The following is a 24962-nucleotide window of genomic DNA, read 5'->3' as shown; positions in this document are numbered from 1 at the left end:
GTTCCCGGTGTCTGAGTTTCCTGTTTTATTGTGAAGGTCTGTGTCTTTTGTGAGTGTACTCAGTTTACGTTTCCCCTGTCTCGTCAGCTGTGATTTTTCCCAGGTGTGTTCCCCTCCTGTCTCTCATCCCTTGATTACTGCCATCTGTGTATTTAAGCCCTGTATTTCTCTGTGTCAGTGTCGCGTCGTTAACGTCTGCTCACCCTCAGATTTCACTGTGTGTTCCGTTACCTGTTACGCCTGCCTGTTAGTTTATTTTCCCCCCAGTATAGTTAGTCTTTTGTTCAGTCTGCAACCTGCAATAAAGCTGTTTATTTTGAGTTCAACTTTGCCTCAGTGAGTCCTGCATTTTGGGTCCTTCCTCCCTGCTTGCCTGCACACAGCCATGACAGTATGTCCTTAAAAAATCTGAAGAAACTTGGACCTGAGAGATGCATGTAGACCTTCAGCTGATGAATGAAGCCTCATCAGAAATGGTCTCGGTGGAAGGGTGGCTGTCGAGAAGCCATTTTTAAAGAAAGGGAATTTGCAGAAAAAGCTGAAGTATGAAAATTGCAGAAGAACTGGACTGAAAATTAGTGGAAACAAGTGTGATGGAGGTTAGGAGACACGTAAAAAAGTGTCTACAGCCACGACTGAGTTTCTGTTATGGTTTGGTATGCATTTCATCCAGTGTTGTTGGAGATCTTGTCAAAATTGATGATTTATGAACACAGAAAGGTACCATCAGACTTTAATCCACCATGCAGTAACATCTGGAAAGAGTCTAATTGGCGCAATTTAATTTTTTTTAGCATGAAAACAACCCAAACCCACTGTCAAGAAAAACAGTGGAGCACTATCAGTCATGGATTGGCCTCCCCAGAGCCCGGGCCTCAACATTATTGAAGCAGTGTGGGATCATGTTGACAGAGAACAGAACAAAAGGCAGAAACATCCAAAGAAGAGCTTTGCATGTCCTTCAAGGAGCCTGGAGTGTCATCGTCCGGAGTCTGTGACTCCGTGTTTATGTTAAGTTTATTATTATTCTGTGGTTTTGGTTATCTTGGGTTTTTGTACTCTCCTGTTTCACGTTTCATGTTCCTATGTCTGTGTCCCCCAGCCTGTGTTTAGTTGGTGTGTGTTGTGTTCAGTCGGTGTGTTTCCTGTTTTACTTTGAAGGTCTCGTTTCCCCTGCCTCGTCAGCTGTTATGTCTCCCAGGTGTGTTTGCCTCCTGTTTCCCATCCCCTGATTACTGGTGTGTACTTATAGTGTGTGTTCCCTCGTTTTCGTTGCTGGTTCGTCTGTGTTATTCCCCTCAGTCATTCTGTGTATTTTGCCCCGTCTTTCTGTGCATTCTCCCCGCGTTGTTCTCCCTGCAAGGTACCCTCGTTCATGTTCAGGTTTTGTTGTTTAAGTTTTAGTTTTCCCAGTTTAGAGTATTTTCAGTTCTGTTTCTCACCACCCTTTCTTTTGTGTTGTACAACACCGTCGCAATAAAGCTTGCTCACCTCAGAAGCCACCTGCATTTTGGGTCCTTAATAATTCACAGCCCGTGACATGGAGAACTATTCCCGAAGACTACTTGAAGACATGACACAAAAGCTGCCTAAGAGAGTTCAGACTGTGCTGAAGAATAAAGGTATTGACTTTCAAATATTGACTTTCAAGCTCATTAGAATTATATAAACTGTGTTTTGCCTTATATACCATATTTAAGGTAAGCAGCAAGATAAATCTAGTGGCTTTGTGAAGTGCATGTAACCTCTGGTCACAAAGCAGAGCATAGAACACACGGTACACAATAAATTCAGCTCTATAGTACAAGATTTATGCTACAAGGGTGTATTTTAACAAAAACATTCATAAACCAAACCAAACATCTCTGGTGCCTAAAACTAACCAAACAAATGGGTGAAAATTAACCAAATATTATAACAAAGGGAAAGCTAAGTTGAAAGAAAAAGTCACAGTTAAAGCTTCTGAATTAGATTTTTTTTAAACCACACTTAACTCATCATATCTTCCTTTCAGCAGAGTGAAACCACACAGTCATGGTTATGTTATTGGCGGCCACCTACTGATAATTTATACTGGGCTGCTAAACAACTCGTACTGGCCATCAAGTAGGAAAATAATATGCAAAACCAGATAATTACACATGAAAAGCAGAGACTTTTGTCATTTTACCACTGGCTGTTCATGGTTTACACTCCACAAGGTTTAATCGAGCATTTTATTAAAAAATAACAAAGTCTTTAGGGAAAATACCAACTAATTTAAAAAGGCAAATTCCACCCCCGCATGAAGGTTTAAATGAGGGTTTCACAGACTGATTTATTTGCCCACTAACTGCTCCTTTAAGATATTTTGGAGTCTGGACTCCTGGGCCGTAAAGTGACCTCTAATGGATGGATTACGTTCAGTCATTTACTTCAGAGGGCGCACAAATATACTTTGGGAGCATATTAGATCTCTTTAAGGCTTAGCGTGATCAAATTATTGCATTAGACCGGTCAACTTATCCAATTAAAGTTGTAAAATGCATGGCTCTCGCCCAAGCGAGACGGCAGATCCTCGGGGCGTCGGAGGGGTTTGCGGGAGGCTGAACCCTATCCACCTCCTCATCGGCAGAGCAGGCCTCGCCACATACTTCAGCTGAGGATTACAGCCTTTCATCTTGCTCAGACCGCCGGCAGCACACAGGCGTCTTTGAGGCCAGATATGGCTTGTAGCAACATCAGCAAGGTCCAGATTTGTAAAGCTGTTTCCCAGCTTGGTGCTCCTGTGGTCTTTCTTTCTCTGGCATGTTTACAGGCTCACTCATTTTGCTCTTTCTCTCACTTAACGCCGCCATCCTCGGTTAAAGGCGAAGGCGCTTTGTACGAGCAATGCCCTTAAAACGGACAAACTTTAAGAAAATTCAGAGTCTCTCAGAAAACTTTTAATAGCTCAAACTATTTTGAGAATTTGCAGCTCAAGAAAGGACTTTCTTGACTTTCCAGTCAGTCTTTGATAGTTGGTCTTAAAGCTCAAACATTGTATGATCAAGAAAGGACAAATAGGCAGAAATGTTGAGCTGCTTCTCGGAGAAAAAATGGACCAATTTCAATTCCACCCACAGGCAAATTCACTTACACAAAGCAAGTCCTATTAGCTATAATCCCCCACCTAAGAGCACATCTGATCTGACCTCCGCTTTCTATCTCTGCCGTCTTCGGAGCGGGGCTGCTCTATGAACATGACAAATAGCTTATTGATCAGCAGATGTCGTCGTTAATGTCCTTTCGACTTGGGCTGCAGCTGCAGTTGCCTGCTCCCTGCAACCTGTCCTAAGCCCCGAGCATCTCCAGCTGAGTCCCCTGCCTCCCTCCCTGCTCCCTCATCACAACTCCCCACTTCCCAGTTGCTATGAGGGAGCCCCCCCCCTCTCCCCTCTCAGTCCTACCCCACACCGCCTTCCAGCCACCCTCCTCATCCCTCCTTGTCCTCCAAGGTGTGGAAAGGGTCACAGACAAACGCCATCTGCTCCAGCAGGCAGAAAATGGCAGGTGAGACCAGCTCTGGGCCATGTGACCCCTTACACTGGCCAGCTATGGCCACTGAAAACAAGGTCAGGGGAAGATTTGTGGAAAAACAAAAAACCCCAGCTCAGCACATTGACAAATCAACAGTGGGAAAGTAGAGATGGAAAGAGGAAAAAAAACTAATCTGCATTGTTTTAATCCACAGGGAAGATTACACAGTCACGGTGCCTTGACACAGCAGCTTGTCAAAAAGAGGTCATGCAAACTCACTCCCCGCCCGTCATGCTTTTTAGTGCTGCAGAGCATCCATATGTTCCCCACCACCACCACATGTCTGTCACTCAGCAACGACTTTAATAAACTCTTTTTCCTCAACACATCCAACCTGCCCTGACTCAACTGTGTGTCAGCGGCATATCAAGGCCACCACTAATGAGAGTGTAAACCTTTAAAAAGACATTTCATCATGTTTAATGAGTGCCCTGCAAACAAATGATGAATAACTGGAAACCCTGGGTTTGGTGTCCAACTGTACAACGTGTCTGATGTTTCCAAATTTGGATTTGCTCCATCTGATGTTGACACTGTGCCGTGGAGCTTTTGTTTCCGTCTGTCAAGGACGTGGTCACATTGAATAGATCGAGTGGGAGAGGCCGGCCAGCATCCCACTGGGGCTTTGTGCTCCATCGAGCAATGATGCTGCGACCGAGTGCAAGAGACGGCGATTGTGTATCTGCATGTGAACTCATGGGGCTTTAGGATGACGAGGATATAGCAGGTGTTTCTGACACTCAAAATTATCTTTAATTAGATTCAGATAATTAAAAATCCATGTTTTTCATTAATTTACACTTACCACCTGTAGCTCTGCGACATTTGGAGCTTGTTTTGGTACAGATGACACCCACTTGGCAAACATCAGTGAAAACTCCAGCTTTTGCACAACACACCACATCCATGTTTTCTTTTAATTTATAAAAATGCAAAAGTCTCAATCCACCACTCATTTCTTTCAGATTTTGCTTCCAATGAGCCAGATATTCTTGAAATTTATTCAAGCGCTCTCAGGCAATAGCCCTCCAGGCTTTCTGGAGGTCTTTCGAAGCTTTTTTTGGACATTGGCTACTTTTTCACTCACTTTTAGTCTAGTCCTTGTAACCGGCCATTTTCAGAGGATTATTTATCATTTCCTAAGCCATCATTTATCATTTAACGCTGACGTATGAAACATTCAAGCATAAAACACTCAACGGATGAACCAGTGTTGTGTCTAAATATAATATTCCAAAGATAACACAGTTTGACAGACATAAAATAGTATTTTGCACTAACAAGGTGATTTCTAAAGAGTTATTAGCTAAAAACTTGGCATATCTCAGCATGGTGTGCAGTGTGTCCTTAAAAAACTTGAGGAAACTGGACAAAAGAAGTTTCACCTATTTTCCATTTGATCAAAATATAAATTAAGACCAAGATGTGCATATTTAGCAATCAAATGAAAGTAGTATCTGCCTTCTAACATAAAAAAAAGTGAAATTAGGACAGAGATCAGCCATAATTGTCCAATCGGTGTACTTTGCCAGTGTGAAACTACCCCATAATATGGTACAATGAGAGCCATGAATGTAGTAGGTCACTGGGTCATAAGGAAGGATGCAAAGAACTAGAGGAATGTACGGGCTTCTCTTTCTCCTCTTGACTGATTGATGGGCCCCATATTCTTAGGGGTGGAGGGAGACATCTACAGCATCGTGAGATGCTGCCTAATAAGGGGAAGGAGGCGGGGGTTTTTTTGGGGGGGTTTAAAGTCGAGGTCTATGTTTTAGCTGAACAAAAGCCTTTGTGAAATCATTCATCACTGTCGCCGCTCTGAATCGAACAACACTGGAAAAGAAATGAGAACAAATCCTGGCTGGTGGTATGTTGTTTCTAAAAACTGAGCTTCAAAGACGAGGAATTTTCAAAGTACGGATTTCCACTGGTTTGTTTACAACATCTAGAGGCTTGCAACAATGCAGAGCCCCTCACTGTTGAATCTCTCACTAGAGCCCATGGAAGATAAAAGCAATCTTTGTAAATGGCACTTCTCCTCAAGACACCAGCATTACGTGAAAAACTTGAGCCTTTATCCATGATTCTTTCAATCAAGATACTGAGTTGAAAGATGTACTTCAAATGGCAAAAACTACTTTGAGTTATGAGTGAGTTTATATCTTTGAACCTCAGGGAAACAAATGTCAGTTCTACAAGGCAGGGGTGCATTGGGGGATACTTAGAGAATCGGTCTAGTCCTTTTTAAAGCATACCAAACTGACCATTAGTGGTTTGGTTTGGTTTCTCACGTTTTGTCTACTTTTACTGACTGAGCGTTTTACACAATGGCACAATGGCTAGAAAAACATTGTAGAAGACCAAGTTTGATGCCTTGCGGAGATAAGAGCAAAAGGAAGAGACGTGGCCAAAGGCTAAGACACAACGCTTACATGTCAACGCTTAAGCACTTCAAAGTACAACGCCAAGTAGCATTAGATTATTTAAAGGTATAATTTACCCAATCAGAAACAGGGTACTAACCTTGTTTTTAAGCCAGTTTGGACAACCTTATAATGATCAGGTTGGGGTACACTCCAAAGGGGTTTTTTTTCTTCTCACATGGGGTACAAAACAGTAAATGGGAAGCTGGACAGAAGCTGGACAGAAGCTGGACAGAAGCTGGACAGGTAGAGCTTTGAAAAGGGAGCACCATGAAGAGAGCCCACTGGCATTTATCCACTATATTCTCACCAGTGGGCAATCAGACATCACATGGACTCCATGGTAGGGCGCTGGCAGGTTAATGACCAGTTAATGCCCAATCTACACTACTCTGGGCATTTGTGTTTCACATGCAGCTTCCAGGGTAATCAGGGTACTTCAATCAGTTGCAGTTGTACAAGTTCAAGGCTTTTGAAACCATTTGGTCCCCAGGTCAGTTTGCACAGGTCATCTAAGTGGCTATTAGGTCACTCTGGCTCTCACACAAGATGTCTTAGAAAGTTGGGTGGGGATGACTTAGATGAGAGGGTCATTCCTTTACACATCACTTCCTTTATTAAGAGGCTGTCCTGGCCGAGTAAAGGGGATGGTCAGTGGTCATTTAACCCCCCGCAGCCACCCATCCTGAGACCCTTATTCCCCTTTCCCCTCTGTCCAACCCCCAGCCCCTCTTTGCTCACTCAGGGGGAAAATTACTTTGAGCCGGGGGAATTCAGCTCCATTGAGATGGAGAAAGGGTTGTACAAAAGAGGGTGAAGTTTAAAAATTGTCTCTCTTTTCTATGGGGGCTGTGCATCGCTGGAAGGGAAAGGATGATAGCAGCATTGAGGGGACAAGGTCATTAGATTGGCATCTCCATAAGCTCTTCATTTCCATTGTCTGTGCAAATCTGCTCCAAAGGACCTCCATGAGAAATGCCCCCAGTCAACCCCAAACTGAGCCTGGAGTCTCCGCCTTTGTCTGCCACTTTTAGTGTGCTTCCAACACAAAAAGCATTTCTCAAGAACTGTGCACAAAGCTTGTCTCAAGCTCAAAACCAAACAACATTGTTCTGCAGCCTCTGGTTGGCAATGAATTGCAGGCAGCTGCTGATATCTTCAGGCAGAACCTCTTACCTTCGGACGTTTCGGCGCTCCTCCTCGAGCTGCTTGAGAAGTTCATCAATGCATTTGTTGGCGTCCATGTATTCCTGCCGAGAGACAGAAAACTTTATGTGTAAAAGATCAAAGAGTCAAAATGCTAACACTGATTAAAGGAATACATGCAAAATTACACCCTGACTGCATCCTCGTGTTGCTTTCATAAATGTCAAAGAACGTCAAGACAGGAGTGCTTTTTAAAAGGTGTGATAATTCAGTTTAGCCTCTTATCCCCTCTCCATGTGTAATTCCAGAAGTACCTCTGGGTAACTTCTAATGGCTGGCCCAGAAGCAAGCCCGGCAGTGTAATGTCAGCTGGGAATAGCCCACACTCACAAAATGTGCGCTACTGAGTTACAGCACAAACAAAATGAGCTAAGGCTGAGAGCAGAATGGAAGAAACAGATGTTAGGATTTCTCGGCTTTGGCCTAATGATTTGCTTCTTAGTGGTCTGACATCATATAGCAGAAGGGGGTTGTAACTGTGAGAAATAGGCCACATACAGCGGGCACCATACTTCAAACATCTGGGTTTTCAGATACTCAGTGTCTACCTGCAGTACACAGCAGAGCACACGCTGTGCTGTCAGATCAGTGCGGTGGAGGTTTAAGACTAATTAATTAGATATTAGCTTGACAGCTCACGATACATCTCATGGGTAAATGGTTATCTCTGTGGGACAGATGCTCTCCATTGATTTCCAGACACTCTCATCATGTGCTGTGAGTGTAATTGAATAATGGGGATTCCCAAGAAGAAGTCCCTAAGCCAGAAATCTCAGTCTAGGAGGGGAAAAATGGTCGTAGTATCTGCAAACCATCCATTTTTTTATGTCATGTATGTTGATTGTGAAGTATAAATCCTTTTATTTTTGCTTTTACTGCAACTACGGCACCTTGGCCTCCATCTGAACATAACTCCCTTTGCAGCTATTGTAATCTCAGTTCTCTAATTAGTCACTACCAAAATAAATCCCTTCAGTAAAGCACAAAGTCACTGCTGTAGACCAGAAATCAAGGAGAAAAATGAAAAACAAACGTTTCCAAACTTTGTGGGAAAACCCTTGATGATAAAATACAGCAGAGTGTCCACACGAGACAAGTTTGGTCAATATGGAAATTTTTCTTGTTGTAATGATACACTATATCATAACAATACACTTTTCTGGGAAACACATTGGGAAATCCCGCATAATCAGCCAAAAGCAGCAACACAGCCTCAAAAATGACCAATTATTTGACAAATGGTCTAAGATTGCATTAATGGTCAAAACCAACATAACCCCAGCACCAACAATGCAATTGACCAGTAACACTGTTGCGATAACACAGCATGCTGACTTAAGGGCTTTCTGCCATTATAATATACTTTACGTGATTATGATTTAATCTTTTTTTTAACATTTTTTCTTGCCATAATAGCAGTACCCTACTGTGCAAAAGTCTTAAGCCACCCCTCATTTCTTCATAACTTTCTTCCTTGTAATGCTTTTCAGTGGTCTTCAGCTCCATGTTTTTCTGAAGGTATTTTCAACTGTTTCTTTGGACATTGGCTGCTTTTTTACCTCATTTTCAGTCTTGGTACCTAGTATTTCAGAAGAATATTTTAACAATTCAATTCAATTTCATTTTATTCATATAGCACCAACTGACAACAACAGTGGCCAGTGGTAAGGTAAAGACCCTACAATAATACAAAAAAATCCACCAAGGACCTGACACCTGACTGAATGAACAGATCTACTGTTCACTAAAGCCTCACCAGAAACAGTCTTGGTGGAAGGTTGAAAGTCCAGAAGCCGTTCTTAAGGAAGGGAAACAACAAAAAAGGCTGATGTGTGCCAAACTACAGAAGAACCGGACTGAAAATCTGTCGCAACAGGTTTGATGGAGTGATGAATCCAAATTTGACATTTTTGGTTTGAACTGTGATCATTGTGTTTGGAGGAGGTCAGCAGAGAGGTGCAGCATTGAGTGTGAACTACATTTCAGCCAGTGATGTTGGAGATCTTGTCAAAATTGATGAATTCTGAAGAGAAGTACCATCAGATTTTGATCCACCATGCAAAACATTTTCGAAAGAATCTGATTGGCAGCAGCTTCATTTTGCAGCATGACAATGATTCTGTTTTTCTTAGCAAAACACAAAGGATTGGGGGATGGCTCAAGACTTTTGCACAATACTGCTGCTTGGTGCCCAGGCCTAAGCAAAGTAACAGGTAAAACAGATCATTTACAGAAGCAGAAACAACAAGTCAGCTTAATATTCCCTTTTGGTTTCACACAGAGCACAAACCCAGTCTCCTGGGTAAAAGTTTTGAGCTTCACACATTGTCATGACTACATGAACGTTGCCGATCTTTATGCTATTACTTCTACTTATAAGCATTGTTTTAATGTCTTTTCCCCGATTCACAGGGAAGCTCTGACATTACCACAACATGACTGGTGAGTAGCAATGATGGTCCCTGAACACTTCATATGATACTGTGGAAAAACACATACACAATGATATCAGATACAACTATTTGGCACAGGCTTTGGGCTTTCAACGCCTTTATTGATTTTGCAGACATGAAACACTGAACTATTTCACAGCCTGTAACACAGCACTTTTAATATTGAGCAATATGAGGACAGAATGATTCTGACCTCCCTGTGAACCACATCTGGGGCCTGAACAGACCTAAAGTACTTCTGTTATCACTACATGGGCTTTTTTAAGCTGTGGCCTTGAGAGCAAATTCACCAGATGTTCAGAGACTGCTGATCTAAATACATTAAGCACAGTTGTTTTGTCTGCTGCTTCTTAAGCAATTATTGGACCTAATCTCGCATCTGAGACTGCCACTCAAAGACAGCCATCACCAGCAGCTTGCACCAGTGCCAGGAGAACATGGCAAAGGCCCAGGTGTCCTGCCGAGTTGGCATTCAAGGGCACTCTGGTGACCATTAGGCAAATAGGGCCAAAGAACGACAACAGATCGATGCTTAACAGTGTGGTGTCACATTTTCCAATTTCTGTCATGCAAAAAAAAATGACAACAAAAGACATTAACTCAGTTTCCATCCATCATCCCTTTCATCGCTGGAATCATCCATTTTTACTTAATCAGCATGACAAATCTTTCATGTTTGGAAAGCAACCAATTACAGTGCCTAACAACACTGCCCTAAAGTCATCTGTCAGTCTCAGAGTGTCACAGAACAGAGCCAGAATGGCACTCAGACCCAAGGCGAAAAGGCCATTAGTGCTCAGTGCTAAGTTCCCAAAGTTAAATTTACCGTTGGCTCCAGGAGTAGTTAATCAATAGTGCAAACCATGGCAAATGATTGTTCATGTTTGTGTTCTCTGAATTCATCCTGACCACATGGGTGGGCGGAGAGAAGCTTGTAGCTGTGAAATGTGTTCTGCAGAAGAAACAAAGTACACTCTAACAGGAAGATCTCATGCTTTGGTAGGAGGTATGCTAGCTAGTAGTGTGGATAAACAGTTGAAACTGCTTATATATTATGAATAAAAAGGTGTAACTTGTGTATGGCAGAAAAGTTAGAACAGCAAGGTGAAAGCACAGATACATATATCAGCAATAACCTTAAAGAAGCAAATTCTGCTGCCTTCTAGGAAGTGTGAGGCCATTTCCAAATAATTTGCAGTGAGAAAGATTATTTACAAGTGGAAAACGTTCAAGACAGCAGCCACAGGAGTGGAGGCCCCAGCAAATTCACCCTAAGGTGAATTAGGTTTGCAAAGTTGCACCTGAAAAAAATCCCAAGACCTTTGCAACAATGTGCTTTAGAAGGACAAGACCAAAGTGGAGATGTTTGACCATAATGCACAAAACACAACACATCAGCACAATCACCTCATGTTAGCTGTCAGCACGGTGGTAGAGGGTCATGATTTGGGCTTGTTTTGCAACGACAGGACCGGGTCACCTTGTAATCATTAAGTCCACCGTGAGCTCCTCTGTATAGCAAAGTATTCTACAGTCAAATGTGAGGACATCTGTTTGACAGATAAAGCTTCGCCCAATTTATGTCATGAAACAGGTCAATGATCCCAAGCACAGCAGCAAATCTACAACAGAATGGCTGAAAAATGGAAGAATCAAACTGCTGCAATGGGCCAGTCAAAGTCCAGAATTCAACCTGATTGAAATGCTGAGTTGGGACCGTAAGAGAATTGTGCATAAAGTCTCAAGGAACTGCAGCAACACTGTAAAGAAGAGTGGACCAGAATTCCTTCACAAAATGTGAGAGACTGATAAAGTCATTTAGACCTGAATTATTAATAAGTTATTGCTGCTAAAGGTAGTTCTACACGCTACTAAATCATGAGATGTGATTGGTTTTCACAAACTACTTCTGCATGTTGGTATGATAATATATCATCACCTAATTTTAAACCTTGTAAAGACCAGATTATTTTTCAATATGTTCTGGTATGAAAAAGGGTGTACCTACCATAACTGTAGCTAACTCTAACTGAAAGTTACCTAGATCCAATTAAAACTGACATTAAGTGAACACATTTGAACATGAGTGGCCCTGAAGATGAAGAAGTTCAAATATGCTGAACCACTGGTCTAAAGAAAACAAGCATTCAACAAACCAACATCTGCCAATTCATCAACTAAAATGTGTGACTTTTTCTCAAACGGCCAAGAGAACCTTCTTGGGTAAAACATCTGTCTCTGAAACACCATTAGCAACACAATCCCATAATGATTACGACTGCTCCACAAAGGGGAACCTTCTTTGCAAAAAGCCCTGTGTCAGGGGAAATATTTACAGGCCACATCAAAGTCAAGTAAAGCTGGCTAAGTCAGTGTTGTCATCACGTAGCCCTCGTCCTAATGACAGGGCACTGAAATAATCCTCAGCACACATGAAGGAATGTAGAGAATGCAGCATGCTTGTTGTCATGTGAAATAGGAGGGTATTTAAAGCGGAGATTTAAAGCATGACTCATGTATGTAATGCCGCGTGTTATATCTTCAGCCAGGCATTACTCCTGACGGTTTTACGGCGTGAGTGAAAGCTGTACCGTTCCCACGAGGCCCAGGTACTCACGTGTAGACTGGAGAGGGGAAAAAAAACACAGAATTTACTGACCTGAGACTTTATCAGAGGCATATTTCTCAGGACCAGCGCTCTGGTGAATGCAATTCCTTACAGTGCTTAAAATGTCCTAAGAGCTGTAAGCTCATAAGGAGTACGTAAGCACCTCCAAAGTATACTAAATCATGAAGAGGCTTTTACAAAAGTCCCAGTATACTTCACCTGACAGCAAGATGTGCACTTACAGAGCAACAGACCTTCAGGAGACGTTGTGGTAAATTAAACTGAATAAGGCGAGATTTGTTGGACTGTTGCATGTAAATCTAATTTTACAGGTAACAGATTTCACTAAAAATTGTTTCTCATACTCAGTGTTTTAAGATGACAATTGGACTTGAAGCTGCTGAACAAGGTGAAGTCTCTTTTTAAAGCAAATGTCTAAATGTTATTTTATTTCCTTATTGTAGGTATAACGTAGAATGGGGTTAAAACCTGAGCCATTCATTCGAAGTGGCCTCTTTTAGGATCTTGTTCCCATCAATGAGGCATGAGGGATCACTGGATATTTTGATGAGTACTTCCTTTTGTCCTTTCGCTGGCAACCTGGTCCCACGTTCCTGCAGTGTGGACATATAAAAAGCTTGCACCAGTTACTAAGATTTCATATGCCATGGAGTTTGTGGTCACTAGGTCTACACCCAGCTGAACACCTATGGAAGATTTTGGACTAATAAGGAAATACATGAAGGGTATATCTTTTACAAGAATGATGTCTGTCCCTCAGTGGAGTTCCAGAAACTTAAAAAAATCAAGAAGGACCGAAGCTATTCTGGCAAAGCTTGTTTTATTCTTTATTTTGTAATTTATTTCCTGCACTTGAGGTTTCCTAAATAAGAAACCGTTTTGATTATAAATACACATTTTGCCTATTCTTTTTTGTGTGCAGAATGAAAGCTTTTTAAGGTGAATGAATGGAAAGATTGCCCATGGTACAGATGATATTGCACTTTAAAAAGCCATTCATTAAAAGCCAGTGCTGTGCACAGTATTGATTTTTGCAGCTATAATAAAAGCAGAGGCTGAGCTATTGTTAACCTGTCAGGTAATGTGTTTGCAGATGTTCATGCTCTACGACCGCTGCTTCTCAGTAATGTTTATCCAGCCGTGTTTACTCAAGTGTGTGAGAGCGTTTGATAAGCAGGCGCTCAGTAGCTGCCGAGGAAAGAGCTTCCCCTGACTCGCGCCATGGCTCGAGTCCCATATCCAGGCCCCCCTCCAACTGCTTGTGTGCCTTTATGAAATTTTTAAATGTGAGTGCCATCCCCCCCACTGCCTTGGCACCAAGAAGCAGAGAGGGAACATATATATATAAAGTGAAATAAAACCCAACACACTTCTGACCACACAAACATGCAAACAGGCAGACTGTCTGACACTCAAAGCCAGTGCAATCTGTTTAAGATTTATGGTCCAGATTTCTCAGTAATAAAACATCAGATGCATTATTCATCCATATGAGCCTTGCAAGCACACTCTGCTCTTTCACACATTTTTGGAGATTAGGAGCGATGGAGCCACATCCCCGACGAGCGTCTGCGCTTTGGAGTCGACTGGAAAAAATAAATAAACTTTAAGCTAGATAAAACTCTGACCTGGTTGCTGCAGAGGTCAGGATACGTTCCTTTAAGTCCTCGCTGATGTAAGTTCCTTCCACCACCTTGATGTGTCTGCAGATGAGAACCTCCGCCTGGCTTGACTGATAAGACACCTTGTAGAGGTCTGCAGCCTCTGGGAATAACACCCAGCCAAAGACAAGGTCACAACCTCGATCCTCCCTAACCCTGCGTCCCAAACCATCCCGCCAACCTATCTCTGCTTTCCAGGAATATTTTTTTTTTTTTGCAGACTGATGACATGCCAGCAAGGCCTGTGGGACTGAAAAAGCATCTGAAAAGCCTGAAAAGCTGCAGGTTTGATAGAAAGTAACAGTCCCACATGGGCTACTGCAAGTCAAAGGTTATGCCAACAGAATTTAAGATTTTGTTCTGGGCGTTTTGTTTTGGGGTTTTCTTTTCACCGTACACTTGAGAATGAGTTATGACAGTGACTTCTCAAGGTGTGGGAGATATACTACATCTGATAGGGCTGTTAGTCTGGGCTTCCTGCCAAACACACAGATGCGTCTGCTGCCGAATACACCTGCCATCCAATACTCCAAAGTTTATGTGAACATCACCAGCAAAAGATGTAAACACTGCAAATTTAATTAGCGTCAATGAAAATGTATTCTCATTTCCCCAGTATAATTTCTAATGACTGTGATCCTATCATATTATCCAGTAAGACTTGTATCAGGTTTAGTTCAGCCTTAGTTAAATTCATTAGTCTTATCAGGATGTTTCGGGGCTCTGTGGTGGTGATACATCTCTCAGTGGTCTTTACTCACATCCCCAATGACCTGGCGTCATAATATCAGCTCAGCCATCAGGCTCTCATATCCTCAGACCCCGATATCTCCACTGATAGCCCTGCTGTTTATCGCCGGAGCGGGCAGCTTCTTGGGTTAATGCGTGTTATTATTCATGTGGGAAAAACATAGAGGTCTGTGTGCTGTCAGCTTGATCTGTCAGGGAGGATTGCTGTCAGTGGCGGATGTGATCCCAGATATTTTCATCGGTCGCATAAAGGACAACCATTTCCTGCATCCAAATGATTTGATGAATTTATAGAGGAAATTGTTGATTCTTGAGAAGACACAATGGGCAGAGACAAGGTCACGACCTCTACTGCCTTGGGAGGTCGGCTCTTCTCTGTCCTCAGAGGCTATCATCTATCTTGGTTCAGTCAGAGACACTACAGAGAGAGACGCACTCGAAGAATCCTTAATAGAAATCTATTGGAGAGTTCCTTAATGGCAGAAATGTGGCTTTGCCCTCCTCGTTCCCAAAGAGCCAATCAAACTTACTGATCACGCTGCACAAATCACTCACTAATTCTAGTCTAATTTTAAGCACAGCAGTGAAATGAATGGAGTTTACCGTTATTAGATATTTATAGCTTTTTATTTTGTGGCTCGTACATGTGGACTTGTTCAGTTCTTTTTTTTTAAATTTGATGACTTGAAGTTTTATGTTAGCATTTTTACAGTTCTTTTATAGATTTATAGTATATACTGTATTTTTGCTACTATAATGGTTGACAGTTTGTATAGTGCCTTTCAAAAAACGCAAGGAATAAAACTGTTTAAATGAACAAAAACGCTAGAGGTTGTTATTAAGCTATGATGTTACTTTTATTATTATCGTTGTTGTTATAGGTTGTTTATAAAGATTGCATTATTCTACAGTCACACTTGGGGAAAACGGTGTGTAGGAGACCAAAATAAATTTCCCATGACCAAATTATTGCAACTGTGCCATCTTGTTGCCTTTGGTTTCTTCTAAGACAGGGACCAGGTCTGCGACCACTTACTTACTTACTTACTTACTTACTTAATACAACAATTAACTGAAATCACAATCACAAATCTTTTGCCATCTACAAACACAAAAATTCACATTAAAACACAAATTCATATTTCTTCCACAAATTGTGACATAGTCGATTTAGGATGGTGATCTAATTTCACTCAGTAATGTTATTTTTATAGAAATGTAACCAGAATACAACCAGTTGCCAAACTGTTGATTTGCAAAAAACTCACATCATAGAAAAGTTGCATTCTGGACAACCACTGACTTTTGCCAGCTGCAAGGTGGTTGCTATCAGCCACTGTGAGTTACCACTTTGGATCCTTATGTTGACCATGTTTAGAGACAGAAGACACCATATTTGTAACTACTAAGATTGCAGCTAATGCTAGCTAGCTTGGTTAGCAACATGCATATCACTTTATGGTTGTACTGCTGGGTAGATAAAGTAAGAAGAATTTCATGAAAGGTAATTCATTACCGAAAATATGATGGGGAGGTGGAAGTCCACCCACCTGTCAGTGCCCTGATTATGTGTAGGTTTCGGGCTTAGTTTAATTGAAATATACTATCTTTTTTTTTGCATACAGTTGTGAAGAGGAGGAACTTAGCTACACAGACTAACACCTTTGTTTGTACTAGGCTATAAAAAAAGGTTATTTTTGCTGTAAAGTTCAAAATTTTATCATGGAGGTCTATGAGGCTTTGGAAAAAGCCTCAAGTTACTGCATGTTATTGCCAGATGACTGACCTATAACAGCTTATAACAGTAACAATCCCGGCTTTGAGTGTTCATTAGCAAATATTACATTTTGAAATGAAAACTAAAATAAAAATCTCTTTCTGGCACGCAGTTAATGAACCATCACTCATTAAATGTTGCTGAATCTGAGTTGAGTGCTTACACTACGCCTGATTGTACCTAAACTGTAACGCTCACACAGTGGCCTCATTGAGTAGAGGACGTTCGTGTAACAAATGCCTCCAGTGAGCAGGATATTCTTCATCTGCCTACCTGCTCCAAACGGAGGAGTGTCAGGCACCAAGGATTACTTCAAGATACAAAAGGGAGCCTGTTTATCATCTAGAATGGGTTTCAGCAGTTTGGGTTATCTGATGTTCTTCCTCCAGCAGCACCTACGGCCGGGCCCAGCCCAAACATCAACACCTCGCCACCGTCAGGAATCCAAATCCCAGCAGATTATCTTTCCAAACATTAAGATACGCTCCTTCTCCGCTCTTTGGGTTTGACAGAGTGTCCCATTCATGCCTGTTGGGAACAGTGGCCAAGCTGTTCATGCCACAAATCTCTCAGGGAGGGAGCTGAAAAAGTAGCTCAGACGTCAATATTTGATCACTTCCACAGAGCTGCCTGTGTGGAAGAGCCTGTGGATGCGTGGTACACCCATGTGAAAATATACACGTGTGGATTTAGGAGTTTATATGTGTTTTTGCTGAATCTGTGTGTAAATTTAAAAATAAAAGTCAACAAAAATGAAGCAGTTAAGCGTAAAGAGTACCAAGACACCATCATATAGTTTGTGCACATGAGTAAGGCTGTTCCTTCTTTGTATGTGATGTCGAAACCTTCGAAAAAATCAATAAATATATCAACAGGAATGGAGGCGTTTGAAGAAGCATTTTTCAGCCAAGAATAGTACTCCAGCAAAGGCTGCTCTGACCAAACCTCACGGCTGAATTGGATTAAAGAGCTACTGAACTTTGTCTGCATTATATATTTTTCCATTTGTCACATAAATCCCCTTTCTCCGTTTGCTTTGTCTCTTTAATCCCTTTTTATGTTCTCTGCCAAAACACACATCAGGGAGGAGCGGTCGAGGAATGCTACCTTTCCAAATATAAACAAACACTTAGTGTATCCACACTGGTACCAGTGTTTCCAGACAGGATGGGAATCTAGGAAACAGGGAGGGGGGAGTCTGTTGTGTTGCCTGTGCCCAGATTTTACAAGCTTGGGGGTTCGCTGGGTTTTTATTATCATCTGGGGGCCAATATTCAGCCAGGTGTACTCTGAGCGGGAGGGAGGGTGGCAATGACAGAAATCAAAAGGAAACCTGGACCTGACAAGCCGCGGGAGAGCACCGGGGAAACCAGGGAGGCTGCTACACGAGAGAACGAGAAAGCAAGTGAGCGTCAAAGAGGATGAAAGAGACAAAAGGTACAAAGAAAGAAAGAAAAGGGATATTTAAAACTGCAACGGCTGCTGGGGAAAGAGAGCTAAAACGCGGTTTTGATATTGTGATTTTGACTTTACCTGAGGAGGTTTATTTTTTCTGTTGGGTGAGATCTAAAAGGTTCAGATAAAGTCGTGGACAGTATACAGTCAACACGGAAGTGCCTTTGCACCTGCACGCTTGTCTGTTGTCTGTTTGTTTTGAAAATGTGCACATGAGGATGGATGACTCACTGCACACAAAATCTACCAACAGGTACAAGTAAAGTAACCTGAACCTGAACGGACAGCGAAGGATGGCAGTGACCACATTCGCACAGGTCGCCTGGGGGGAGGCAAACACTCTGAGACAGATTGGTGAAGATTTGCGAATAACTGTTGCCTAAGTTATAGCTGTAGCACTAAGCTATACCGATGCTACATGCTTTCAATTGGAAAAAGATATCCCGGCTACCTAACGCTTTTCTAGCTGGATTTTTCAGACAGATCAGCAGCTTTGGTGAAGCAGAGGTAAGTGACATGGCGCCATCGTCTTGACAACAAGCAAGCTAAATCAGCGCTACCAAAGCCCTCTGTATGTGAGCTGCCCAGGCAGAGGTAAAACAAAGTCAAAGCAGCGCTAAGGGACGAAGAAATTACCTCTTCCCAATGACCAAACACGCGTCTCCACTATATAGGAGCTACCAACACCCAAACACCACATACAGGCTACGTCAATAGTGCTGTGCTGGATGGAGCGTGATTTACTGGCTACGTTCCTCCATAATAGCGATGGAGAGTGCTGTTTGGGTAGGGATATCTGGTCCCATTGACATCATAGCGAGCCAAGAGTAGGACAAACTGTCTGAAACAGCTTATTTAGAGCCGTCTAAATCCTGAGCTTTTGGCTCACAGGGATTACTTGTATATACACTGACCTCATTGTTTGAAACTTAGCCATGTTTAATATGAGCTTCCACTATTGTAACAGTAAACACAAGACCAAAAAAATCAGGAGAAACATAATAATAATAATCCCCTTCAACTGAAGTTTCCCAAGACCAGAACCGTAGAGTTAAATCGCAGCAGCTAGCTACTATTAATTATGGCATACATATAAAGAGAATACGTAAAACACTGTTGATTATGTCAGTGATTTAAGCCAAACATCAGTCAGTCCAGAGCCAAAGGACGAGTGACAACACTTTGGGGAGAAAAGGAACAAAAAAAAGAAAAAACGAGCATGAGAGAAATCCTTTGGCAAGTGACAGAAGAAGGGGCAGATCAGAGCAGAGGGCTGATGCTAACCAGATGTTGGTTGGTTCGCAGGGGTAAGCTGGGCTTCTGTTTATGCAGGCTTTGACAGACAGGCACCACACCTAACCGAGCCACGCTGTAGCCGAACAGTTCTCCGACAGGAGGAAGGCTCGATCCAGCCGCAGCAACGGCGCTCACTACATGGGAAATTAGGTAGATTATAGATCGAGCAAAAGACCTCAAGAGGATCCATTTAGCACTATCTGCCTGATACTTATTGTACACTCTTTGGAAGCTTTGTTTGCACTCAATACTTTTGGCTTGTTGCTGGTACTTTCTATATTTCAGTGTGTGTGTACAATTCTGATACAAAACCCATGAAGCTAGGTTTAAAAAGAAATCAGGAAAACATTACCTACTGTGCCAGAGTTCAGCTGAGAGGACAAGAGAGAACAGCATCTCAGGTAACAAATCAAAACCCGCAAACAGGACGAAATCCCTTCCAAGCGTGTGTTTTTGCAGGATATTTCTTGCCTGAGACACTCTGTCAGATTCCCTGACAGCTCACGTACATTAGCTTCGGGACTCAGCTTTATCACGGCCTCTCCTCTGTTTAATCCAGAGGCTGATTTATTGACAGGGCCTGTCTGTGCGCTGAGTCGGCCAGCCCAGGTGCCGGGCAGATGTCGAAGCGAGCTCGGAGGCGAAGAATTGCATTCCTGCTAGAGAAAGCATTAATGTCAGCCTCTGATTTTAGGCACTGGTAGGGGGGGAAGACAGAGATTGCCTCGGAGGCATGCAAGGAAACCATAAGCAGAGAAATGGTAATGTGACAAGCAGTAGGCTCCTGTCATCCACAAACCCACCTGTGCCACTCATACTTATCAGATCCACATCCCCTATCTGGCCTGGCAGACACAGGGTCCAGATATAGTGCGGTGATTCTTTTTTTTTTTTTAACTCAGGAAGGAAAGCTGGAGCAGAATAATAATAATGAGAAATGTGAAAGGAGATAGGATATGGCGACTTCTGACCTCTGCAGCAGGACTCTGTGCTATGATTATTACAGTGGTCATGAATTATTTCTGCTGTGATCTGGATGCTCACTGCATCTTTCCAGACAGATCGTGGGGGCGGCGGCAGCCTCGGGGTTAACACAACAGGTTTGTTTGAATTCGAGGTCCAACCAGAAAGAAAACTGAGTGTGGTGGGGGGGAAATGAATGAGGACAGAATTCCCTAAACAGACAGGTGCCCATGACCACCACTCGAGTATTCTTCGAGGCTTCAGAAATAGCAGTGACTTTAAAGGAGAGAACTGCAATGATAGTTTTTGGGGGGGGAGTGGACAGGCGGATGACTAACTGACAACTAAACAAATATTTTTAGTCACAAAGGGTGGGGTGTATCATCTAATGAGTGCAATGAGGCATTTAGGCGTGTTCATGATGAACTACCAAAGTTCAAACTAAGCATCAGAATAGGGAAGAAAGGTGATTTTAGTGCCAGACGGGTGGTCCAACTATTTCACAAACTGCTGATCTGCCAAACAACCTTCAGAAGAGTTTACAGAGGATTAGGGCTGCCACAAACTATTATTTTGATAGTCGACTAGTCACTGATTATTTTTGCGATTAGTTGGCTAATCAGATCATGCATCCATTGGATGTAAAACGTACAGCTTATTGCACCAGCAGCATCTGCTCTTATATAACTATCATTAGCTTACAGCTTTAAGTGTTTAAGGTATGTGCTAACTAAAAATAAAGACAAGATGATAAATTTGAATAAAATTTGCAGATTGTTTTGGTGGAGTTTAATAAACTCAGCCGTCTGCTCCTTGCTATCTAAAATATAACAGGACATCGGAGTATATTCTCGAGCATCTCACACTTCTGATAATCAGCTGTCTGCTTGACGTTTATTCAGCTGTGTAAAAACTATAACTTTAATCTCAGCCAAAGCGATTTACTCAGGAACAAATAAAATACTGAAAAAGGCCAAACAATAACATTTTTAAGTTATCTAAGTGACTTATATTTCATGTTTAACCTGAGTAGCAAAAGACGGCGGGGGTTTGAAAATGATTTGCCGAGAGTCCGGTGTTTTTTGCCGGCTCTAGTGAGCCTTGCCCCCGGCTAGCTATCGAGCTGGTGGGTAACAGACGTATCCGAAAACGTCGGAGCGCTTTTGAAAATATGTGGTGTCTTGATAAACTGAGCAGATATTTGAGGTTTACACAGCTACATTCTCACCTGAAAACATGTTAAACGTTTATTTTGTGACCCAGAAAGAATAATAAGAGTAATATTAAAACTAACTAGCTGCTGCCATTGCTGGAAACTGAACTGGGCCACGCTATGAATTCTGGGATAGGCTGGGCCACGAAGGATACACTCGACCCATCCTTCAAATCTGGGGAAATGAAGGGCGCATTTGTCGGAGTCTTCGAATTTGGACAGTCTTCGTCTTGTCGCTGTAACGTAATCGGCCTACAAATGCGGCCTCAGGAGGATGCGGTTCCTGAATTTGGACACAGCTACGATACCGGACACAGATTCTTCTTCTTCAAGGTTTAATGGCAGCTGGCATCCTTGTACATGCAGTGCTGCCATCTTCTGTTTCAGTCCGTTATTACACTCTTAAATCCTACTACTTATTCCTGCGTCTTTTGGGGTCTTACAAAGCTTCAAACGACGCGACTATTACATTAGTCGTCGACGATTTTAATAGTCGACATAATCGTGACTAGTCGACTAATCGTGGCAGCCCTACAGAGGATAGTCTGAAAAAGAGAAAATATCCAGTGTGCAGCAGTTCTCTGGGAGAAGGTGTCTTGTTAACGCCAGAGATCAGAGGACAATGACCAGACTGCTTCAAGCTGATAGGAAGGAGTCAGGAAATCAAATAACCACTTGTTACAGCCAGGCTACGCAGATGAGCATCTCCACAGCAGCAGAAGATCACTCCTGTCAGCTAAGAACACAAAACTGAGACGACAATTCAGAACCACCAAAACTGGACAATAGAAAATTGGATGTTCTGGTCTGATGAATCTTGATTTCTGCTCCAATGTTCAGATGGTACGGTCATCTGTGTGATACGGTCATAGGGTGTGCCGGCAGGAAAAAATTGGAATACTGTGGAAAAAATGTTGTTATTGCTCCTGCCCTACAGGATTTAAAAAGCAAACACATTATTATGCTGTTTTGATGGAAACTGAAATTCTGACACTTTTAACTCGTCACAGAGAGACCATGTAGGTCTTACAAATGTGTCTGCAATTTGCGGGTGACCATCATTGAAACATGACGCTGACTCTGTTTCCGATCTGCGGGTAAGTGCCGCCTCACAAAGCTTACGGGAAGATTTTTGGTCTTATATTTCAATTTCCACGTGAGTGCAATAGTTTAAGCCTGAAGACATTATCTCCAGGCTACTGCATCCATTTCATGGGTTAATGTGAACAAAGACCTCTCACTGCAGCGGCTTACCGCACTCTGTCAAGTGATCTGACAGAAGACTGAGGGTCCAATAATTCAGCAGCATAAAATATTTAAATCGACCATCATTGACTTTTAAAGGTATTATTGCGGCCCTTTTTCGGGAAGCTTTTTACGGTCAGAGCTCATCCAGGTTTGGAAGGAATTTCAATATGAATCTGGAGCCAACCACACGCTGTATTTACACAGTGAATGGCACTAAATCTTTGTTATCATCTCAAGTGGAGTCGTATTTTTAGCAGCCATTTTTTTGGTTTTATTTCATCCAGATGGGAGCCGGGGAGGAATCTGACATCAGTGCTGTTTCTCATTAAGCCTCTCAGATGAGGTGACATCAGTAGACGTTTGCAGCAGGGCTGAAATACACTGGATTTCTCCTTGAAACAGGCGTGGGGTTAAAGGTCTATCTGATAAATAAATTACATTTCCATCAACACAAGAACTCGTTTTCCAAACAGGAGCCCAAAATCAAATATTATTTGTTTGTGCTAAAATTAAGTTCATATCCTCACAGCACTGAAACTCTTTGAGATATTTCCAGATATTTCGGAACGTGATAGTGTCGCTACTGTGGGAAAATCTCGCAGAGCAAGGACCTGAATTTCCTTTGCTTACACCAGCTATTTGCTCTTACAATAACAACACTGTTCCATCATTATTATTTGTTTACTCGGCTAACCCTCTTTATCTGGGGCACCCCCCCTCCTTTTAGCGAATGCTCCAGCATTCACTGAACCCTCTGGAAGCCATTTCTCAACCAGACCCTCCAATAGGCTGTTTGAAAGTGAGGCACCAGCTTCATTCTGAGAGTTTACAATAGCACACCCATCAGATGCCCTCTGCCCCTAAAAGCATTACCTTCAGCATGAGCTTTTTACCATGGTACATAATACAGGACATGCTAGAGCACTCTGCATTGTTCCACTTGTAGGTCAAAAGTTGGGCTGATCATATTGGCTGTAGCATTAATGGGGGTGAGTAGACAAGATCCTTTCCTTCCATGGTAGGGTAAACAACTCTCACTCCTATAATATCCTGTTGTGCTGAGGGGCTGGAAACATGGCCAAGAATGATTGGAGTCCCATGAAGCTGTAGCCCCAAAAATGCAACTTAATAAGTCAAAGTTTATGAAAAAATCTTGAAAACATGCTACATAAACCGGAAATATAGAGTTTTTGCCACACATTCACATTCACTGCAGCGCTTTAATGGAGGGCTTTAATATTATATGTAGTTTAGGGTTAGTATCTTGCTCAGGGACACTTTGACACACGGATTAGAGAGGCTGGGGATTGAACCATGTAGCTTCCGAAGAGCAGAGAGTCCAGTTTATATCTGCCCTGATCAGCTGTTCACTGCTGAAATGCAATTTTAAATGTATTTGACATAAAAACTAAAATGGGGGATTCTTTTCATTACTCTTAGCCCTTTCATCTGGTTTAGATTAGTGTGGATATTTTTTACGGTCGCAAATATGTCAGATCTCCTGTTTAAATAATTTGGTGAACCAAAGTTAATTAAGAAAAAATGAATAAGCACAACTTCATAATTTGAGAGGCATGCTTGTTCACTCTGTCATTACTTTGGGTAAGAACATCTTTCATATCTCTTTGTTAAACAGCAAGCACCTAGTGAGCTTAGTTTAGAGTTAAGGATAGAAACTCCGTGTTTGGTTATCACTGATCTTTCACCATCTTTTATGGGGAGGAAATTGTTACTTTCCCTACTCTTGTGTTGCATATCAGGTGCTGATGACTGATCGTGGCGTTTTGGGCAATGAGGCCTGAAAGGAGAGACTAAGTCAATGAGAAAAATTAGAAGCTTTCAGCATTACCCCATTTCACCCTTTTAGCAAATAAGAGGTCCATTTACTGTGAAACCTGTCCTGAGATTATTCAGATGCTTTCCAGGTTACCGGTCCACGCTGGACTCGAGCCATGCAAGCAGTTGGGGAAGTGGGTCGGAAGAGAAAGGCTTAATAATGCACTAATTCAACCAGTTCGACTTCATTTTCACTGACCTCTCCTCAGTGTCTCAGCTTAGGCAGGGATATGAGAGGGGAGGGGTGGGGAAGAGAGAAAATCCAATCAGGGAATACCTCCAAAATAAAAACCTGTTTTTGAGTGAATAAATTGAAGGAGGCAGGATTGCATTGCAATACTCAACAAAGGCCAAATACAGGATGCTTTGTTGGGCAGTAATCACACGAGGGCCATTTTCAGCAAATTCATGATAATCCCAGAGAATGAAGGTAATGGAATAATCATAAGGCTCTTGTTTGCGCTGCATAATTTTCTGCATGGAAATCTATTGGC

The 24962-nt window shown here is 42.2% G+C and overlaps 1 protein-coding gene across 7 annotated transcripts in view; it reads right to left on the bottom strand.

Moving 5' to 3' along the window:
* Nucleotides 1-24962, bottom strand: part of LOC102788058 (nck-associated protein 5-like) — a 180437-nt gene that overhangs the window by 114395 nt on the left and 41080 nt on the right. For all 7 annotated transcript variants that reach the window (XM_087835751.1, XM_087835752.1, XM_087835760.1 and 4 more), the window contains one exon: nt 7158-7231. In XM_087835751.1, coding sequence (XP_087691877.1) covers nt 7158-7231 — 74 coding nt within the window. The remainder of the gene's footprint in view (nt 1-7157; nt 7232-24962) is intronic.

The sequence above is a fragment of the Neolamprologus brichardi genome, chromosome 23, assembly GCF_056152115.1.
Source record: "Neolamprologus brichardi isolate AB-2024 chromosome 23, ASM5615211v1, whole genome shotgun sequence".
NCBI lineage: Eukaryota > Metazoa > Chordata > Actinopteri > Cichliformes > Cichlidae > Neolamprologus > Neolamprologus brichardi.
This window is presented reverse-complemented; position numbering and strand designations above follow the sequence as displayed.